Below are 20,360 nucleotides of genomic sequence, written 5' to 3'. Positions count from 1 at the left end.
TCAATATCGATTCGAGGGTTTATGAAGTTAAAGATCAATTATTCACCTTAAATACTTAAAGATTAAAAAAAAAATTAAGATGTTAGGAATGAAGATTGACTATGATTTATGTGTTTTGATGGTCAATATTCTCCAGGTGTGTGACAATTTGGATTGACCATTTCCTTGTTTTATTTTTATATTATAGTTGTGTGTTTGTTGATTAGAATTTAAGATGAACGAAAGCAGGCCAACATAGAACAACATATGAGAAATTCTAATGCAAACAAATGTTTTTAGACCAGATGGGAGCTTACCAGTCCAATCAACCAATCGGTTTGGTGACATCAGTATTATTTATTGCAATTTAAATTCAATTCAAATCATTTTTTACTTTTATATATATATATATATATATATATATATATATATATATTTTACATAGTATCATGCTGACAATGTTGACAACCTTTCGATATTTATTTTGAATTCAGTTTGAATCGAAAGAAAATCTTAAATATTACTTCTTTGGCCATGGTAGAAGATACAACAAATGGAGGGCAAAGCATAAAAGATATTAATTATGGGTTCCAGCTTATCAGATGTGACACAAAATGTTTTTAGTTCAACTGCCATTCTAATTTCTTCCTGGATAACAATGGTTTATCAAGCACTGAAGCAGATTTGTGATCTACTGATCTGGAAGTTACCGTTTCATTTATGGATACAGCCAAAATTATCTGGACTTTCTGCAGATGATGTTTGTTTTGTTTGTAGAAGCTTTCTTTGCTTGTTCTATACTCTGCCAGATGGCTGCTTAAAGTGTCTTCTGAATTTACAAAACACTCTCTACTTGCTCAAGACTGTTGCAATCTCATAGAGCAGTAGAAGGCAATCTTGCATTGTCTTATCTACAATGAACTGTAGTTTGCTGAAATACAGTGCAAAAAGTTGTTTAGTTAGGAGGTTCTTTTAGTATCCAATATTATAATGACACGTCAATTTATTTATAGTAATTGATATCCACCGTTTGTATATAAAGTATTATTGTTTACTAAAAAGAACAATAACAAGACACCATTGACAAAAAATGAACTCAAAGTGCTTCTACTTTCCAGACATTAAATTGAGCATAGCTTTATTTTTACGGAATGTGCTGACATTCCATTCCTTTGTTTCAGATGAAAGTGTTGTGAGAACTACCACAATCTCCCTCATGCTAGGCCTCAGTTGAGGATCTGCTTCTGTGCAAGCCCTGGCAAGCTGAGCCATCTGTGACCAAAACATCAACTCATCTCATTAGCATTGCACTATTGCTCCAAACTCCCTGAATCCTGACATGAAAAACATTACCTTGAGGATTGAATCAAGAGGGTAATTATCGCCAAGCCTCAGGTCGACAAGTTTCCTGAGATCTTCCCCTGGATCGGGCTGACTCAGAACATCTTCAAACTGAAATAAATTAACCAAGAAGCATAAACAAACTTAGCTCCGGAGGAAATGATTTCACAGATGTGCTTATTATAGTAGTGAAGGGCTAGAATAAGAACCAATGCAACAAGTGCTGTAGGTTGAGTTAGGGCTTCATTTCTCTTCATAATAGCTCCCTTGGCAGAGATAATTTCAAAGAGAACAACGCCGAAAGCATACACATCTACCTTGGGAGAAACTTCGCCATATTGAAAATACCTGTATGAAATTGCTGCATTGAGTCTTAACTATAAAATGAAAGAGACAAGAGAGGCTCAGCAGTCAGCATCATTCTTTTGCAGATGGAAAAAAGATCTTACTCAGGAGACATGTATCCAATTGTACCAATAGGGTGTTTTGTGACCGATGACTTGTCTTCAGATTTAGTCAGTTTAGTTAATCCAAAATCACCTACCTGTAAACAAGAGTGGGTGATAAAGTTAGTAATATAAGTGAAATGCAGTGAACATCAGCATAAAGCTTGGATAGTTTCAACCTTTGCCCGAAAGTTTTTGTCTAATAATATGTTTGCCGATTTGATATCACGATGAATGTAGACAGGAACAGTATGTTCATGGATATATTCAAGTCCTGTGGCTGAATCTAAGGCAATTTGCATTCTAGTTGACCAGGGCAATGGCTCCTTGTCTGAACCTCGTAAATGCTGACTTAGATCTCCATTCTCAATGAACTCATAGACCAAAAACAAAGAGCCATCAGCGCAATATCCCATTAGGCGCACCTGAATGATTTAAGTTCAGAGAAGACATACAACCATAGTAAGAAAGAGGTTTCATATGTCATGAACTTGAACTTGAGATAGGCTTGGATAATCAAAAGATGGGGAATGTAAAGAACAAGTTGACCAAATAATTGCTTCTGCGCCAGAAACATCTCTAAATGACAGATGTTGGAAGCGTCTTGACAATCAAATATTCTCAGTTTTTATTGTGATTGAGCCATGGAGATTTCAAGCATGTATGTACTTCTAAACCAACTGATTGAGGTCAATTATCTTGAAACAGCCACATATTATTACATATTTCCGGAATTACTGAGCTCAATAGAAAATGTTTGCTCATTTTACTAGGCATAACAACTTAGGCCAGCAAATTTGAACTAGTTTAAAAGTTTTATCATAACATGCATAAGTATGTAAGTATAATGAAATTTAAATGAGGGAAAGCATAATACCAGGTTCAAATGATGAACATTAGTCAAAATCTTGAGTTCAGCATAAAATTCTTTTGATGCTCTCATTTCCATCTTCTTGATTGCAGCTTTCTGAATGAAACAGAAGCACAGAGTCAGCAAATTCCATACACCAGTTGATTTCAGAAAAACACTCTATAAGAGTAATGGAAGTTTAACAGGTGGGATACGAACCTCGCCTCTTAGTTCTCCATAGTAAACAGCTCCAAAGCCACCTTGTCCAATCTTATTAGCCATACTAAAGTCATTAGTAGCCTTGGCGAGCTCTTCATAGGAGAACTCCACGGATTTGTCCACCGTAATACTTGTGAGCCCAGGAGAAGCAACAAGTGCAGTTGTTTCTGAAGCTTTTCGTGTAGTTCTTCCGGAACCTAAATTCACAACATTAGCAACATCTAATCACTGAGTAAAAATCCCCATGTATTAAATGTGGTCAGTTATCAACTAAACTTGTGATGGTTGAGTTACATAGCAAGAAAAAATAGACAAAGAAAAAGGCCCATTTTTTAATATCGTAATTCATTCATCACACCTAAAGAATTACCAGGCGCTTTTGATGCTTCTGGGAGAAATGACACCTCCATGCCCTTTTTCCTTTTATAAAACCCAGCACATAGACAAAATGCCAGAAATAGAACACCAGCAACTCCTACAGCTATGCCAGCAATAACCCCGCTTGAAATTCCTGCTTAGAAAGCCATGACAACATCAGCCGGTAAAAATATGGTTATCATAATTGACATTTCAAGCTTCACCTCATACACACGAAGATTCATATAAGAAGCAATGAAGAAAAACTCAAGACTATTACTACCTGTGCTGCAAAAAAGAGAAAATGATTGTTAGACATCTCGAAACAAACATTTAAGACTAAATAAGAAGTTAGATTGCAAATCAAGATGGCATTACTTACCTTATCTTTAGTCGTGGGAAGTTTCCAGTTTGATCTGCAAAACTCACAAGTAAACAACTCAGTGAGAATGATCATAAACAATGATACCCATTATTAGAAACATGGCTTTTCATCCCTGTATCACCAGTAGCAAGATCATTAAATTGGAATGAATTATGCACAAAACCAAGACCAAAGAAGAAAAGGCCCTGCTTTCAGAATTTTTGGCAAACAAACAGAACCTAATCACAAGGAACAAAATTACCTCTTCCTGGAATATAAACCAAACCACTTCCACTGCTAAAATCCGAACTGGGATTATACTTCTGCAACAACTCTGAAGGAACGCCAGACTGATTAGCAATGCTTGTCAAATTCTCACCAGGCCTAAGAGGGTAAGTCACAAACAGCCCATACTCCTTTGAAACTTTCTTGTCTCCACAAGAACAATTCACAATAACATCTATGGTTGTATCAACATTCGGTATATTATTCGCATCATAAATATTAGAATCTGTCAGCCATGCAACTGTGGTAAGATTTGCATAGTATTTCTCACCAATCTTGCTGTAACTGTCACCAGTGTTTATGTGATATGCAAATCTGTGACCAAGAAATTGTTTCTCAATGCAATTGCAATTGAAAGGAACATCGATTCTTGAACCAATCTGGACTTTGTCTTTGTCAGGCACATCAGGATTGAAGCTTAGAATGTTCTCTATCTTAGTATCAAACAAATCTGCTATGAATTTTAAATTTGTTCCATTCCATATGTAGTATGAAGCTAAAGCAAGATCACATCCTTTGCTGCACTTAGATTCAACCCCACTCGCCCACACGAAGATTAGCATAAAAAATGTAAATTTTGATTCAAGTTCTCTCATTTTTTTGCTTTAACTCGGATTTTAATGGATTATGATAAAGCAATTCTTAAGCTTGAGTCCTGTAGACTCCAAAGTCTTGACCTTTTGAATGTTAGAATTGCGTGTTAGATTTTTGTGGAAGTTAGGCCTGACCAAGACTTGCTTTTTTGTGTTGGTTTCTTCTGATTTTTCTGTTTGTCAATTAATTCCATGGGGAAAGCATCATGACTTTGGACTTCCACAGGAATATTTGAATTGACTAGCCATTGATATCCTTTTTATATGACTTCATGACTAAGATAGTTCTACTATTTCTATTGCAATAAAGATGAGTGGGGTTACCCCATTTGCATGACAAACAGCAGCCTTCACACATCTCTTTGAGATGCCCCTGAATGCACCCTCTAAACGAACTGATTGGCCAGATTTCAGTGTTTTGCAGAAAAGATAGACAAGAAAAAACATTTATAAGACCAAATAGTGAAGCTCTAATGTATTTTGAGCCAATTTAGAGCTTGTGGATGACAAAGGTGAAGCCCCTAATAGAAAATGTAAAATTGATTGGAAAGTAAAAAATATATATAAAAATGAAAAAAAAGAAACATTGCGGGATTTACCCACAATCCTCAACTCAACCATCCCATTGGGATATCTCTCACAGGGTCACGCCTAAACTTAACAGCCTTCCCCTCAATTAGGCCAAATAGGGAGTAAAAGAATTAAACCTCCCTCTCATTTAGATCTCCAGGGAGAGGCTTTACGAGGGTGGAGTTTCAAATGAACCTGTACCTTTCCGTGAACTTCAAACGGAAAACTTTGGATGGAGTTGGGAGAACATAAAGAAAACCTCTCCCTCGTCTAGGCCTCTAGGATGAGCCTTATAAGATTAAAGCTTCAAATGAACTAGTAACTCCCGGTTAACTTTGGATGGAACTGTTTAAATCTCGTTTCTAATCAATATGGGATTACCAACAGTTTCTTAGTGGGAAGAATGAAGAATGTGATGGGTCTTTTTTTTGGAAAAGGATTATGATGAAATTTTGCACCACAAAATCTTCAAATAATGTGACAAATAAATTAAACTAAAATACAAAGAGGAATCATTCCAGAGAAACTGGTATCAGTTATTCACATTTGACAGAAAAATCCTGAGCAAGAAACCCAAGATCTTTGTGGTGGCACTTGTTGAGACTACTGACTGTAAATGCTGCTCAAGCTGCTACCTTCCTGACATTAGATTAACCAGAGCTTGATTTTCATAGAATGAGCCAGCATCCCAATCTTCAGTTGTAGATGAAAGTGTAGTAAGTGCGACCACAATCACCCTCATGCTTGGCCTTAGTTGAGGATTTTCTTGTGTGCAAGCTTTGGCAAGCTGAGCCATCTGTAACCCCAAACAACAACCAGCTAATTAGCGTTGAGGATTTTTGGCCATAGACCATACCAACTACGGGGATCAGATGTGTTACCTTTTGGACCAAGTCAATTGGGTAGTTATCACCAAGCCTATGATCAACAAGTTTCCGAAGATCATCCCTTGGATCAGGCTGACGCAGAGCGTCATCAAACTGAAACAAAACCATCATGTTCAGCTTAGTTCTGGTCCTCAGGATGAAATGACTAAACAGATATATAGTGAGTAGAAAAGAACTGCAGTAAGTACCAAAGCTACAAGTCCTGTAGATTCAGTGATGCTTTCATTAATCTTCACAATAGCTTCTTTTGCAGATATAAGTTCATAAAGGACAACTCCAAAAGCATACACATCTATCTTAGGGGAAACCTCACCATATTGTGCATACCTGCATCATTCATTCTGCAGTTAGTCTAACTGTTTTTGTTTGAATAAAAATTGGCAGAAGATAGGATAACATATGTATGGAAAAATGATCTTACTCTGGAGGCATGTATCCAAATGTGCCCACAAGACGTGTAAGCACAGAAGAAGCACCTCCAAATTCAGTAAGTTTAGTTAATCCAAAATCAGCAACCTGTAACCAAAAACGATTTAAACCGAATTGATACTAAAAGCTTTGGAAACTATTGCTATGCTAGTATGGGAAAATTTTCAACCTTTGCACGGAAGTTTTTGTCTATTAAAATGTTTGCTGATTTGATATCGCGATGAACGTAGACAGGAACAGTATGTTCATGGATATATTCAAGTCCTCTAGCTGAATCCAAGGCAATTTGTATTCTAGTTGACCATGGCAATGGGTTCTTTCCTGAAATGAAGAACACAATATGTATTCATATACCACAAGGTTAGTTTGGGATGGATTCAATCCAATTCGAAATTGACTCATTCAAGCCAAACCATAGGTTCAATCAAGCTAGCTTGGATCGTGTCCACTCCTAGTTATGATAGCAAAATATGGGATGTCTACTGTATATATGAATAATCTTCCTCACCTGTACCATGCAAATGTTGACTTAGATTACCATTCTCAATGAACTCATAGGCCAAAAACAAGGAACCCTCAACACAGTATCCTATTAAGCGCACCTGCATGATTTAAATTGCATAGAAATATATTTAGAACACAGTAAGATTCAGGGTTCACATATGTATGACATTAAAGGATCATCATCTGGTTGAATTAAAACCCAAAAGTTATACAATCTATGAGTGGTGCATGCTGAGATCAGTTACCGTCCAACTTGCTTCTTTTAAAGTTATAAGCCGGTTTTTCTACTAAAATGGCAAAGTTATCCTAAGAAGCACAATGGTAATGTTGTATAGTGGTGACCCAAAAGAGTTTATCATAATTCAAAAAGTGCAGATTTGAAAAATGAATTTTCAAGAAGATTTGTGGTGGGATTTTTTTTAACACAATTCAATAAATGCAATAGTTAAGATCTTGTCTGCTTATTAGTTTAGTTGAACAAAGTGAGTACGACATATGAATTAGAGCAGTCCGTTGTAATAAGGGTACAACTTATTAAAGAAATGCGATCAACAATTACAAGCGTCAAGTATTTGTCCACTAAAGTTTGCATATAAAAAATGTATTAACGGAGTGTGTCACCAAAAAGAGCAAGCTAGGATTAAGAGCTTAGATGGAGAAAACAAAAATAATCTCTTTTTACCCTGTAATCTTCTTCTTTCATAATGAATTTTTTTTTTTAAATTTTCTGTCCATGGTTATTACAATATTAGGTTTTCCACCTAAATAATTTTGTTTCTATATTGAATATTTACGTATCTTGTTGTTTGTTTCCATTTGAGTTTTCATGACAGGTAAAATGGTAATAAGACCAAAGTTTCTGGCCTGAAACCAGGTTTATTAAATTGAGGCACCAAAATTTCTGTAAACAAGAATCTCCTCATAATCCTACTGGTTGAACAACAAATTTCAAGTATAATATAGTGTTAGTAGGGAAAGCAAAATACCAGGTTCAAGTGATGAACGTGTGTTAAGACCTTCAGTTCAGCAAGAAATTCTTTTGAAGCTTGCATATCCATCTTCTTGATTGCAGCTTTCTGAATGATTGTCAGAGCAAAAGGTCAGGCAATTTCATAAACCAGGTTTGAGTTTTGGTGGAGAAAAAAGTGAGATAAATACTAATGATGCTTGAATGAATCTCATATGCTATGAGTTAAGATCAAGAATATGTTAACGTCGCCTCTTAGTTCTGCATAGTAAACAGCTCCAAAGCCACCTTGCCCAATCTTGTTAGCTGTGCTAAAGTCATTTGCAGCCTTAGCAAGCTCTTCATATGAGAACTCCACTGATTTTTCCACAGTAATACCATTAAGTCGAGGAGAAGCAGCAAGAGCAGTTGATTCTGAAGTTTTCTCCAAAGCATTCCTGGAACCTAAATCCACAGGAAAGGCAAAATTAACCACAAGGAAGAAAGGACTGACAAACAAAAAGTATATCCTCTCAACCAACTAGCATCAGACCTAAAGAATTACCAGATTTATGTTGAATGTATCGGTCTTCTGTTCCTTCTGGGAGAAATGATGTCTCTACCATCTTTTGTCTTCTATAAATTCCAGCATATGCACAAAGTACCAAAACTAGAGCCCCGGAGACTCCTGCAACAGATACCCCAGCAATAACTCCGCTTGATATTCCTGCTTCGAAATGCCATGAAAAAGTAAGCTCATGTATGACCACATTCACAGAAAACTGAGATATGAAGCAGCAAGATATAGCCAAAGAAGACCCTACCACCCGGGCTGCAAAAAAGACAGAAAACATACAATTAAACATATCTATTAGACATCGTGAAGCATGTATCTAAAGAACAAATAAAAAATTTAACCATTCAAGCATTTCTTACCATATCTTTAGTGGCGGATAGACTCCATTCTGATCTGCAAAATCAAAGAGTAAATAAAGAAGGCAAGCATCTCTAAATGGCTCAACAAAAAAAGTCAAATGAAGACAATGAAAGTGCTTTTGCATTGTACACATAACCAAAAGAAAACATACTGCAAATATAGATAAATTAGAGTTGAGCAATCTAAAACAACCTTACCTTTTCCAGGAATAAAAACCAAACCACTTCCTTTGCTAAAATCTGAATTCGGATTAAAACTCTGTAACAAATATTGAGCAAGGCCAGTATCATTGGCAATGCTACTCAAATTCTCACCAGGGCTAAGAGGGTATGTCACAAACAACCCATACTCCTTTGAAACTTTCTTGTCCCCGCAGGAACAATTCACAATAACATTTATCTTTTAATCAACATCCGGTATATCGAACTCTCTGTATGAATTAGTACTCTTAAGCCACTCAACTGAGACAAGATTCGAATAGTTATTCTGAACCAACGTGTATGTATCACCAGACTTCACTTGGTATGAGAAATTGTGACCAAGATATTGTCCCTGAATCCAATTGCAACTAAAGGGAATATTTATTCTTGTGCCATTTTGTAAGAAGTCTTTGTTGGTTATATTATTGACGCTTAGAATGTCCTTTTCGGGAGTTCCAAAAAGCTTCGAAATGAATGTCAAATCTTCTCCCCAGATAAGATATGAAGCTAAAGCACGATCGCAACCTTGGCTACACTTAGACTCTACTCTAACTGCCCACGAGAAGAAAAGCATAAAAAATGCTGATTTTCGTTGAAGTTCTCTCATTTTTTGAATGCTCAGCTCAGATTCTAATGGTGTAAGTGAACTTGAAGGAAGCCGAGAGTGTTTAACTATTAGCAGTTGTTGAAGAGGTTTTCAAAGCTGAAAAGTAAAAGACAGAAAGAGATACGTGTTTGTGTTGGTTAACTCAATTGACTAGCCAGTCCAGTTGAGCCATCGAAGTAAGTCACGAGCACAAGCAGTCTCCAGCCAACTTCTTCTGAATCGTTGAATCTTCCTCTTCGGTCATCTATTACAGCCAAAACGAACTTCTGTTATGTGGGCTTCACATATTGGGCCCCGAAGTTCCGTTCCAAGTTGGGCCTATCAAAGCCCAACTCTTTATTATTTTCATGAGAAGTGATTCTTAATCTAATAATAATATATAAACTAATAACATGTATAAACAGAAATGTAAATATTATTTATTCTTATGTGATTAATTGTTATTATATCTTTAATTTAAAATTATTTAATCTCATATATTTTTCCCTTTGTGAATTGAGCAACATGAGCTTGCCAGAGCAGTTAAATCTTATTGTTTGTTAATCACTTTATAAACTACTTGCATTTGGTGAAGATTTATGGGGCCTATTATATGGCTGGAGCTCTTGGCATTTCTGAGGTCAGTAAATTGTTCATAATTTTCTTTATCAGAAAACAGTTACAAATAAACTACCAAATCATCATATAATTAAATAATTTTAAATTAAAAATAAAATAAAAATTAAATGACAAATTAATTACTTTATATCCGTTGATATATGCCAGTTGCGCATGTACATGTCCAAATAATTTGTTAAATTTAATTGCTTTAACATCTCTGGTTTTGCATTACACGTGGAATCTGCACATTGTAAACATGATTTTGAGTGGGAATTCGAAGCAATTAGCCATTAAGGTAAATATCAAATTCTTTCATGCTTGTGTCCTATAATTTGTGGCATTTTCGCAAATGGTCTATGAATATAGCACAAGGATTATGAGAGATTGTGTCTTGGAATGGAAACTGGTTATGTAGAAAGTGCGCATGATCAAAATCGGCTCATTAACATTGCAGACTAAGCTGCCTGGCTTCTACTACAATAAATAGGAGTGGATTCTGAATGTTGTTCACATCCAACAAATCAAGTTTGAGCTGAAGAAATTTGTGTTTGGAACTTGACTCAACTCGAATCCTCTTGCCCTTCTGGCATTACCACACCAAATCTCAGTTCACCACTGATTTTTTTTCTCTTATAATTCTTCTCCTTTACTTTTAAAGACTCTTCTCCAGTAACAAGCGAATAGGCATTTTGAGGTTATTCTCCAACAATACTGTTTATCAATCAAGCTCTATCTCGATCTAACCATTTCGGATTTGAACAGAGCTCAAATTAACCCTTGTTTAAATTTCACTCATCCACCCCTAGCTATAAGCAGTGGAACTTAAATTTGGTCATCTAAGCATATTATATAGATGTTACATACACAATCAAAGATCAAATTTTGAGATAACTAAATACAAATACTAAAACAGCAAACCAAAAATGTCCTCCATCAAATCCTGATCCATAATAAACCATATCCTCAAGCAAATGAGATCATATACTATAAGGCCCCTCAGATTATAAAACACATGCTTCAATATAAGTATAAACAAACACACCTGTAGTCGATAAAATGGAAATAAATTTTCAAGGCATATTATCCTCAATCTGGTTTTTCTTCTTGTCTTGTCCCTTCGACGGCTGCAGATGATAGCAAATAAATCAGGGATATCAAAACATGGGACAATGTTTTCTTTCATTCACAAAGAAAATACCTCAGCATAGCAGCGAACATCATCGGATGCATGGATGTTCCCAGTGCTGAAATATGATTGAGCATACTCTTCAATATGCCCTAGTCTGCAATTCATCATTTAGTTTGAATGATTGTGGAATGATCAGAAGGTAGAAGGTAGAAATTAGTGTTATGAATAAAAAAATTTACCTGTACACATAATTTACCATGATGCCAGCACTTTGATTAAGGCCTTTTTCTGATCGGTCTGCCATCCAATTTATTCTTTCAATCATCTACAACAGAATGAAGGTTTAAAATCATCGTAATGGAAACTTTGACTCCAAGAACATTTTCTTGGTGTCCACATATATTGATCTATAAGAACAAGTCGGTTAACTGTAGGGAATCATGCACCAACTCTACATTACCCCATATAAGCTACATCCCAAAAAATGCTATTTCAAGAAGTATATGCTCAGTAACTCTATAAATTAAGTTTGTATAGCATACCGCTCCATTTTGCAAATGAAAGTTTGCAACAGAGTCTAGAGCCTTTCCTCTTTTTTTCTCTTGCAGAAGGTACCTAATTCAAAGAACCAACATCTATAAAGTCTACTTCCATTAAAATACATACATTCAAGCCTTTGTGTAACTGAAAAGAACTAATTTATGGGAGGCCATATTCTTATACAACTCCGTTTCCACATATTGAGTTTCTAACTAATACAAAAGGATTGAATATTTTCCAGATAACAGATTGAAAATTTACAATACAGCAGAAACTAGGCTACATGGTTAAATCTCACAGTTCACCATCATCGAATTTCTTGTGATATTTTTTGTCATGGGTAGAAATATAATCAACTTATGAATTTATTTCAATAAAGATTCATTAGTTATATATTATAATTATAATTATGATTAAATTTATCAAAGCTTGATGGATAATATAATTGACTCATGAACACTACTCATCAACTAGCATTATTTCATGATATTGCACCTGGCACAAAGTCGTAAGAGAGGGGCTTTTAGAACTGAAAGCAATTTGTCTGAATTGCTCCACTCGTGGTTTCTTGATGTCAGCAAGTTTAACAATATATCTGTGCCATTTCTCCCAGCAACAGACTCCCTGCAACTGCAAATGTTATCATGGATGCTAGAGCAACTTTTTTTTCCTTGTAATAGAAAATGGCAAAATATTTTGGTGAATTAAGAAGAGACAGATGAACAGGCAACCAAACTTGCACTTCCATAATGTGCCAAAGTATATTCATATTAATTGGTCCAAGATAGTTCAGGAAAGGTAGCTTAAACTCCAGATCAAAAAAATTGTGAAGATGACAAGTTTTCGTCAAGAGGGGTTAGGTGCCTATGATCATCAACTTAATCTTTGAAACAAAGTTTCATCTGAATCTATATCTAGTTCAGCTTTTCCGAAGAAAAAACCATTAGATAGTGTCACAATATTTGAGTATCAGGACAACAGGTTGTTGACGAAGATAAGTTCATAGCTTACTCGGATAAATCCATTAGTGCTTTTTCTTCTTCTGGTTCAAGTAAATTGTCCAGAAAAGTAGAATTTGATCTATCTTCCAATGATTGTGATATGCCCTCCACTTCAGCTAGCTTCAACTGAGATGCCAACTTCGGTAGAAGCCATTGTATGTACCCTGGGACTGGGCTAAGCGTTGCAAAAGTCTATACACAAACGGAAACTTAAAAATAGTCAGTAAGTTATCAGATGAAATCAGACTTAAGCTTATGTGAACCAGTCTTGAATGATTACTACTTTAAGAGGCTCCTGTCTCTTCAAGAACATTATGGATTAAATAACATTACTTACAGAAATCTGTGGCATATCTCTTTTCACCAGGGTAATCACACGTTTAATTAGAAACTTTCCTAGATTGATCCCTGCCAAGCCAGGCTGAAAAGTATAGACATATGCAGTTAATTTACAAGCAAGCAAATCATGTTTATTTATGGAACAAATTGAAAACACTAATTTCCACATTTCCTATAAAAAAATCTGATTCTGATTTCTCATTCTTGTGTTCTGACTTCATATCAGAAGAGGTAACAATTATGTAAGAAAACCTTCCCTTGATACATAACACAAAGGAAAAAGAAATGTTAGACATGTGAAAGGCATACATAATGACTTCAGTTACAATCAACTCAGGAATAGCCATCTAAAGAATAAGTGCACACTAGCAAGATCAACAAGGTCTAGATTAATAAAGGCATCATATTGAACAAAAAGATAATGCTCTATTAACACAACTACAAACACCTCTAATCCCTGTAAAACTTTAGGCTGAGTTTTTTTCAATATACATCTAATCTGTTTTTAATACTTTTTTTCCTTTTACAAATAAGAGGAGTAATTCAATTTACCTGAGTTGAGGATATAGAGTAAAACAATGCACATGTTGCTTCACATTCAGGTATGGGAGGATCATTCCATAAAACTTCCTACCATTTTAGAAAGAAAAATTGTTAGCAATACATTTAAAAATAAAGAAGGATTCTATGAAGGGTGGAAGAAAATTAACCTGAATTGTCTGAGCTACATTCTTCAACAGTGCAACTTCAATAAAAATGAGAGGTTCACCTGGAATAATTTGATTAAAAATATTTGGATTACACCCAATAGAAAGACCAGGATGATTAAATTAAAAACATTCTAATCGTAAGGATCCAAGTAGTAACATGATCAACAACTTCTTCCACTCTGAAGCAACATGGAGCTTAAGGTACTTAGATTCTCAAGCTATCCAGATGAATGTAAGTTCATGTCAGAAACATCATCTAGAAGCAAAAAATTAGTCAACAGAATGCCATCGCTTGCACAATTCATGATAATTCTGCTAGTACTAATTTCAGTCAAATTAAATGATAGCACTATTGACTCAAGATCCTGCCTCCGGAGATAGACACTCAACTACCTACAAACTGGTCTGGCCAACAAAATGTTTTGTAAAATGTCTCTGCAGTGAAAATCCTGACAATTCATCAGTTGCATCAGTTAAATTTAGCATCAATGTATGCAATTATTATAGGAAAACAAATTATATCATCCAAAAAACCCCAGCAAACCATTTACTATGATAGTAATCAGTATATTATTTTGGATGTGAGATATTGATAATATTCTTCATATTTATAAAAATGAACCAAATGAAAACAAGCATTCACTGTTGTTTATTACTAGATCCAAACAAGCAGTGAAAGTAACAGCTCACCAGGTATTGCCGGATGAAAATACCCAAAACACCGGCGGCCAACCCCCAGCCTTCTTTTTAGATCTATAAGGTTGCTGATTGGATGCACAGCCTATATAAAAATATATATATATTTAACATTGTGAAGAAAACCTATCAACATACCAAGATATGGAATAAGCACACCTCGTAAGCCACAATTTTCTCCAGCAAAGAAGCTGGGTCATTCCAAGTAATTTGATATAGCTCCAAAACCGCAGGACTAAGCCAAGTACTAAGTTTCTCCTTTAGGTAGGAATCCAATGCTCGCAAGGATGCAATATTCTCCTCTCTGAATTATTGCAAGATAACCAATTCACGAAATTTATTCCCTTTGGCGAGTCATATCATTGATAAAAATGATACAAGAGTAAAATGAATCATACAGTAAGGACCATAACCTTACGCGATAATAGATAAAATATCAGCTCGAAGACATGATAGAAACTTCAACCCTCCAGGATGCATGTTAAGCTGCTCAAAAAGAGATTCATACATCGGCTTAAGAGCATGTCTCAAATTCCGCTCAATTCGGTAAAAACCAGCAGGATAACCACCGTCCTCTTCAGCGCCAGCTAATTGTGCTTCCTCACCTGACACTATAAGCTTCTAAAAAACTCAATCAACATAACTAAAATTGAAATAAATAAGTAACAACAAACAGTAAGCACAAAAGTGACCTCCAAGATATTGCTTGATCAATTCGCGAACTTGTGTTCTATTTAGATCAAACTCTTTCGCTAGTACAAGCAGTAGTCTCCGACGATTATCATAAGAAAGGCTAAAATATCCCTGCATTACATTAGAAATTAATCATAAAACTAATAATATAGTTTATAATTATATATGCCTTCTAAAATAATCACTTAACAATTGTAAACTTTCATTTCACCTCTGAAAAATCATTAAGCACTGTATCTAAAACTTCAGTTTTATTCATTGATATCGCCAGGCGCATTGATTCTCGTACATGCTCAAATTCTCTGCCAATAACAATAATCAAATACAATAATACTTTCAACAAGTATATAAATTCGAAATTTAAAAAATTATAACTACAGAATAACATACTTCCGCGACTTGTTCTCATTCTCTGGAACATGTTGCGCAGCATGTGAACCAGAGGATTGCATCAGATTCACCTCATTCTATTATCAGAATACAATTTTAGAGCCAAAATTTGTCTGAATTTTGAAAATAAAGTGTAAAGCACTTACAGTTAGAGGAGCGAGAGCCAGTTTGGTTGAGTTGTTAGGTCTCATTCTGGCGCGTAACAGAATCGCTAAACTCTTCTTGTTCATAGCTATTTATGACACAAAGCTTCGTCTTTTTCATAATAAAGTTCAAATTCTGAACTTGAGCTCTCAATTTGTCTGTTTATGCATCGCTTTCCACGACGAGTCACATGTATCTTTTCTCGGCGTGAGTGACTGATAGACTCAGAAAGAAGAAACAGGACGGACACGAGTGGTAACCGAATCCGCCCGAGTTGCTGTGTTAGTGTGTAGCCTCAAAACGCAGCGTTTTGCTTTCCTCTTAGAAAGAAACTCTTTGGATCTTAACAAGTGCAAACTAGTACACACAAATAACAGAAATATATAAATTACGTGTACAATATAAATGAAGCATTTAAAATTGGGCCAGTTTGATCTTCGATTTGTGAATGTTAGAGATTCACCCCAGTGGCCCATTAAGGGCCTCGTACCACCATTCTCGAGTGCAAATCTCACTTATGACCAGATTTGATATAAATTATTCAAGTTTAAATTCAAATTTAAATTAAATGAGTTAAATCTTAATTAAATATTAAATTTGTTTTTATAAAATAATCTAAGTCCCATCAAATTTAAATATTTAAATTCAAATTAGATCAAATTTAAAATAAATTTATTTTTCAACTGAATTCAAACTTTAACTAATCAATCACAAATTAATTTCCTTTCACTTATAACCGTTCCTTCATGACAGAAATAGTATAAAACTGGTAATTAGAATCCAGCTTTGCAACAGAATTTTAGTCAACTTTTAGGTGATAAAAATGGTGGTGGGCATGTGGGTTAGATCGATTTGGTTAATGCATGCATATGATACCTTTCTTGAAATTCAAGAAAACGACAAAAACATAGTGGAATTTTGACAACTGGGTGTGGGATTCTTTGCTTCCTTACAATCTCTTTGTTCCCTCTTTCCACCCGTCATGGCTGCTTCAACACTCCATTGTAGGGGTGGATTCAAGCTGGTCTTACAGTCAATTCAAGTTTAATTAGAATTTATTATATTTATTTTAAATTTAAATTAATATATAATATCATTACAAAGTTATCGATGAAATAAACAAATTAAAACTCTAATTCAAATATCACTCCATTCGAATTTATCTATGACTTTATTTACTATCATTGTTCTTATTTTGAAATGGTTAGTTCCCGTTCATTCGGTTCATCTAATATAAAATGTGTTGGGAATTATACTATTTTAAAAAATTAAATGAGTTGTTGACTTTGTTGAAATTAAACTACTTTGATTCCTTTTTTTACCCAAATCAAACTAATTTCTCAACTACCATTAATAAACTCATTCTTATATTTGGGTTGTAACAATTTCCGTCTCAAGGTTTGAGGATAATAAAATTGTTTTAAAACTCGTAATCAGACAAGTTAAACTGATAAATCTGGTATAAACTATGACTTAGGACTAAACTTGACGAATTATATTATACCATACTAGGTTTGATATCTTAATATTATCAATTTTATCAATTAAATAAACAGGTAATTCATATATCAATTTTTTTATTACAAATCTAAAAATATTGTCAAAATATATGAGATTGACTTAAATATTAATGTTCCAAACTACAAATAATGTGGGTACAACATCCTCCAACGAACAAATCACAATGAAGAAAATTAGTTGAAATCTTAGTTACATGTTGAAGCCAAAGAAACTGATAATATATTATTATAAAGTTTAAGTAGAAGTTGAAGTTGAAGAATGAAGATTAATAAAAATGTGGGTACGAATCTAGTTAGTTGGCTGGCTGTCACAGGCAGGCTGTGGTGGGACTAACTAATGAAGATGATCAGATTCATCAGTTGATAAGTGCTGAATCAAACGGTGACTACACATTCACGCATGCATCGGAGACCAATAATTAAACACAGCTGAGCAAATGACAAGACGTGAAACCTGCAACTCCAGTCCAGTGGTGATCTGATGGTGTCACCATTTTTTTTCCTACCGATTTTCTGGTTATGTCTCTTACCAACCACCCTCCTCCTCCAACAACTGGCATCCTGTCGAAAGTAGGGTTAGGTTAACAAGTCAAATTTAACTTTGGTTATATCTTGTGCTCAGGTTAACAAGTTCACCGTATCTACCATTGTTTCCCTTTTTTTTTTTTTTAAAACATTTTTTTTTTTTTAATATAGTTAAATAATCTATTCTCAAATTGGCTATTCTATATTTAAGTATTATCCAAACTAATTTTTGTTTAGATTTAATTTAATTTAATTTCACTCTTATTCAATATTAAATCAATGTTTTGACGTATAAATCATATATCTTAAAATCTTTAAAATGGTTTGGATTGTTTAATCAAAAATCTATGCTATTCAATAGGATCAAAACTTGAAGCCTTATCATTTTTAATTATCAACATAAGACCAGTATTTTATCCTAAGTCATATACTTTAAACCCTAAATAAAATGATGTTGGAACATTTTTAACATTGCATGCAAAGATTTTGTGGAAGAATGGGCACGAAGCCTGACTTGGTAAAGGAGATTTGTTTGTATATTGCTTTAAATATTGTCGAGGGAATCTTATACAGATCACAGGTCACCCAATTTGCTTTTGAATGCAGGGAATGGAATAATTTGATTTAGTCGATTCACGAGTCATCTTGTTTCATACAACTTTCTATTCTTTCTACCTACACTTTTCTTTATTAAATTCCATCTAAAAATGTCACTTTCCTTACTGATTTCAAGCCCACTTTCCCCCATGGCCGACATGGGATGAATGATTTACTTTGGAATTCATTCACCGAATTTTTTATTACACATGGATAATATGTTCCTAACTAATTTCATGTTACTTTGTCTTATTCAACCCCACGTCAAAATTTATTATTAATATATATAATTTTATTGGTATCATTATACCGCCAATTTTATTTTATTTTGAAACTTATAATATGTATTAATATATATATATATATATATATATATATATATGGGTTTATCACATAACAGTAAATTAAATCACATAATAATCTTTTGTTCTCAAAATGCATTACTATAAATTGAGTTTTATCTGATGAAATTGTACTTGTAAACAATGTTGTTACAGGTCCCAAAATGAAAAAAAAATATAATGAAGTAACTTTTTTGTGGGTCATAGTATGATACATAATGATGTTTTAGCAGCCTGTAATGGCATTTTAATAACATATAAATATAACATCCACATTATTCCATGAATACCTAATGCGGAAAATTAATCAAATAATTGAAAACAAAACAATATCAATGCATCCCTAATAGTGAAAATTCATTTTTTAGGATGAATTTAAATTAAGTTAAATTCAAATAAAAATTAACTTAAGTTTGATTTAAATTAAAATTGTTAAGTAATTTAAAAAAAAAAAAGAAATATTAGTAAGGTAAACTTTGCTTTAATGATGTCAATAAGAAAGTGATTTCAAATTTGATCAATTAAAATTACTTTACTTGAAACTCTACTTATTCAAATTAAACGATCTTATATGTTTTGAGATTCATAAAATCAGTATTTATTTAAAATAAATCTACTTGGTTATGAGAATGGAATTTATGTGAAACTTGGGGACGTGGAGTAACCATGAATCGAGCTACTTTTTTTAAGTTCGATAAAATGAAGTCGATAACCGAGAAGTATTTTAACTCAATCCATCACTAGTTTTATGCTTTTATTATGAATGAATGGATGTTATTATCCAAAGCAAATTTTTCAAAGCAATTTGAACCCATTGTTTTCATTTCCGAAAAGCAAAGGGCCATCCTTCCAAAATCTAAAGTCAAAAATTATGGAAGTCCCTATCAGTTTCACAAAGGGACATTTCAGTCATTTCATCAACATTTTCTAAAGCTAGTTCCTATCTGTCTGCCAGTCACAGCCCTGATTTGATCCTTTTCTTCTTGTCCTCGCACCGGCGCCAAAAGTGGAAGTCAGTGCTCCGACTCAAGGATCAATGATTCACTGCAATTATATTTCACTTTCAAGGGTGTTTTGGTCTTCTCACTTTTCCAGCTTATTTTACTCATGTTGGAGTAGGTTTGGTCTTCGCGTCCCAGGGAGTACGGGATGTCGATCCTCTGCACCCGGGTCCATTGTCCTATTCCGCAACTTGATCAATAAAATATTCTCGTTATGCATTTGTTAATTGTTATAATTTAATATTTATATAATATATTATTATATAATTAAATATTATTTTATTTTAATTAAAAAATATTTAATTATATGATAATATATTATTTAAAAATTTAATTTAATATTTAAAATTAAATATACATAATTTTATTATTTATTTTAAAATTTTTAGAGGTATACTATCAATAATTATTAATTATGTTTAGTAATAATATATCATTATATGATTTTTTTATTCTTATTATTAATCATCTAAGCATATGATAGTATATTATTATTAGTATATACATTAATATTTATTATTAAGACATATAATTTTATTGTTTTTATAATTAGTTTAATTTTTTATTTAAATCTATTTTTGTAATATTTTGAATATTTAAAAAACTAGTTTTAGTATAAA

At 33.8% G+C, this 20,360-nt stretch overlaps 2 protein-coding genes and 1 pseudogene across 9 annotated transcripts; all 3 read right to left on the bottom strand.

Moving 5' to 3' along the window:
* Positions 1-949: 949 nt before the first annotated feature.
* Positions 950-4,498, bottom strand: LOC123218681 (chitin elicitor receptor kinase 1-like). 2 transcript variants are annotated; one of them, XM_044640216.1, is made up of 11 exons: positions 3,819-4,498; positions 3,575-3,608; positions 3,476-3,480; positions 3,194-3,346; positions 2,836-3,032; positions 2,644-2,733; positions 1,946-2,191; positions 1,770-1,864; positions 1,530-1,668; positions 1,333-1,431; positions 950-1,251 (listed from the first exon to the last, which is right to left on the bottom strand). In XM_044640216.1, the coding sequence occupies exons 1-11, from the start codon at positions 4,435-4,437 to the stop codon at positions 1,087-1,089; spliced, it is 1,842 nt and encodes a 613-aa protein (XP_044496151.1). In that variant the 5' UTR covers positions 4,438-4,498; the 3' UTR covers positions 950-1,086. The 2 variants fall into 2 exon arrangements, with proteins under 2 accessions (XP_044496151.1, XP_044496152.1); XM_044640217.1 differs by having other exon boundaries at positions 3,206-3,346; positions 3,819-4,497.
* Positions 4,499-5,469: 971 nt separating this feature from the next.
* On the bottom strand, positions 5,470-9,736 carry LOC123218678 (annotated as a pseudogene).
* Positions 9,737-10,539: 803 nt separating this feature from the next.
* LOC123218679 (malonyl-CoA decarboxylase, mitochondrial) lies at positions 10,540-16,108 on the bottom strand. Of its 7 annotated transcripts, none has more exons than XM_044640212.1 (17): positions 15,759-16,108; positions 15,613-15,689; positions 15,434-15,524; positions 15,222-15,333; positions 14,948-15,140; positions 14,689-14,833; positions 14,524-14,614; positions 13,834-13,892; positions 13,676-13,753; positions 13,122-13,205; positions 12,795-12,976; positions 12,279-12,413; positions 11,786-11,858; positions 11,483-11,568; positions 11,313-11,397; positions 11,157-11,238; positions 10,540-10,920 (listed from the first exon to the last, which is right to left on the bottom strand). In XM_044640212.1, the coding sequence occupies exons 1-16, from the start codon at positions 15,840-15,842 to the stop codon at positions 11,185-11,187; spliced, it is 1,629 nt and encodes a 542-aa protein (XP_044496147.1). In that variant the 5' UTR covers positions 15,843-16,108; the 3' UTR covers positions 10,540-10,920; positions 11,157-11,184. The 7 variants fall into 7 exon arrangements, 6 of the variants coding, with proteins under 6 accessions (XP_044496147.1, XP_044496145.1, XP_044496144.1 ...); XM_044640210.1 differs by lacking the exon at positions 10,540-10,920 and adding an exon at positions 10,931-11,054; XM_044640209.1 differs by lacking the exon at positions 10,540-10,920 and having other exon boundaries at positions 10,931-11,238.
* Between the last annotated feature and the right edge of the window lie 4,252 nt (positions 16,109-20,360).

This window comes from Mangifera indica, chromosome 6, assembly GCF_011075055.1.
Source record: "Mangifera indica cultivar Alphonso chromosome 6, CATAS_Mindica_2.1, whole genome shotgun sequence".
NCBI classification, from domain to species: domain Eukaryota; kingdom Viridiplantae; phylum Streptophyta; class Magnoliopsida; order Sapindales; family Anacardiaceae; genus Mangifera; species Mangifera indica.
The sequence above is the reverse complement of the archived record's forward strand: the minus strand, read 5'-3'. Positions and strand labels throughout refer to the sequence as shown.

Excerpts from the sequence above, each read along its gene's own strand:
- LOC123218681 (XM_044640216.1), bottom strand. The coding sequence starts at position 4,437 with ATGAGAGAACTTGAATCAAAATTTACATTTTTTATGCTAATCTTCGTG. Across the intron at positions 3,033-3,193 it reads AGCGCCTGGTAATTCTTTAG|GTTCCGGAAGAACTACACGA; the intron begins GTGTGATGAATG and ends TTGTGAATTTAG. Across the intron at positions 1,865-1,945 it reads ACAAAAACTTTCGGGCAAAG|GTAGGTGATTTTGGATTAAC; the intron begins GTTGAAACTATC and ends TCTTGTTTACAG.
- LOC123218679 (XM_044640212.1), bottom strand. The coding sequence starts at position 15,842 with ATGAACAAGAAGAGTTTAGCGATTCTGTTACGCGCCAGAATGAGACCT. Across the intron at positions 14,615-14,688 it reads AGAAAATTGTGGCTTACGAG|GCTGTGCATCCAATCAGCAA; the intron begins GTGTGCTTATTC and ends ATTTTTATATAG. Across the intron at positions 11,859-12,278 it reads CTCTTACGACTTTGTGCCAG|GTACCTTCTGCAAGAGAAAA; the intron begins GTGCAATATCAT and ends TCTTTGAATTAG.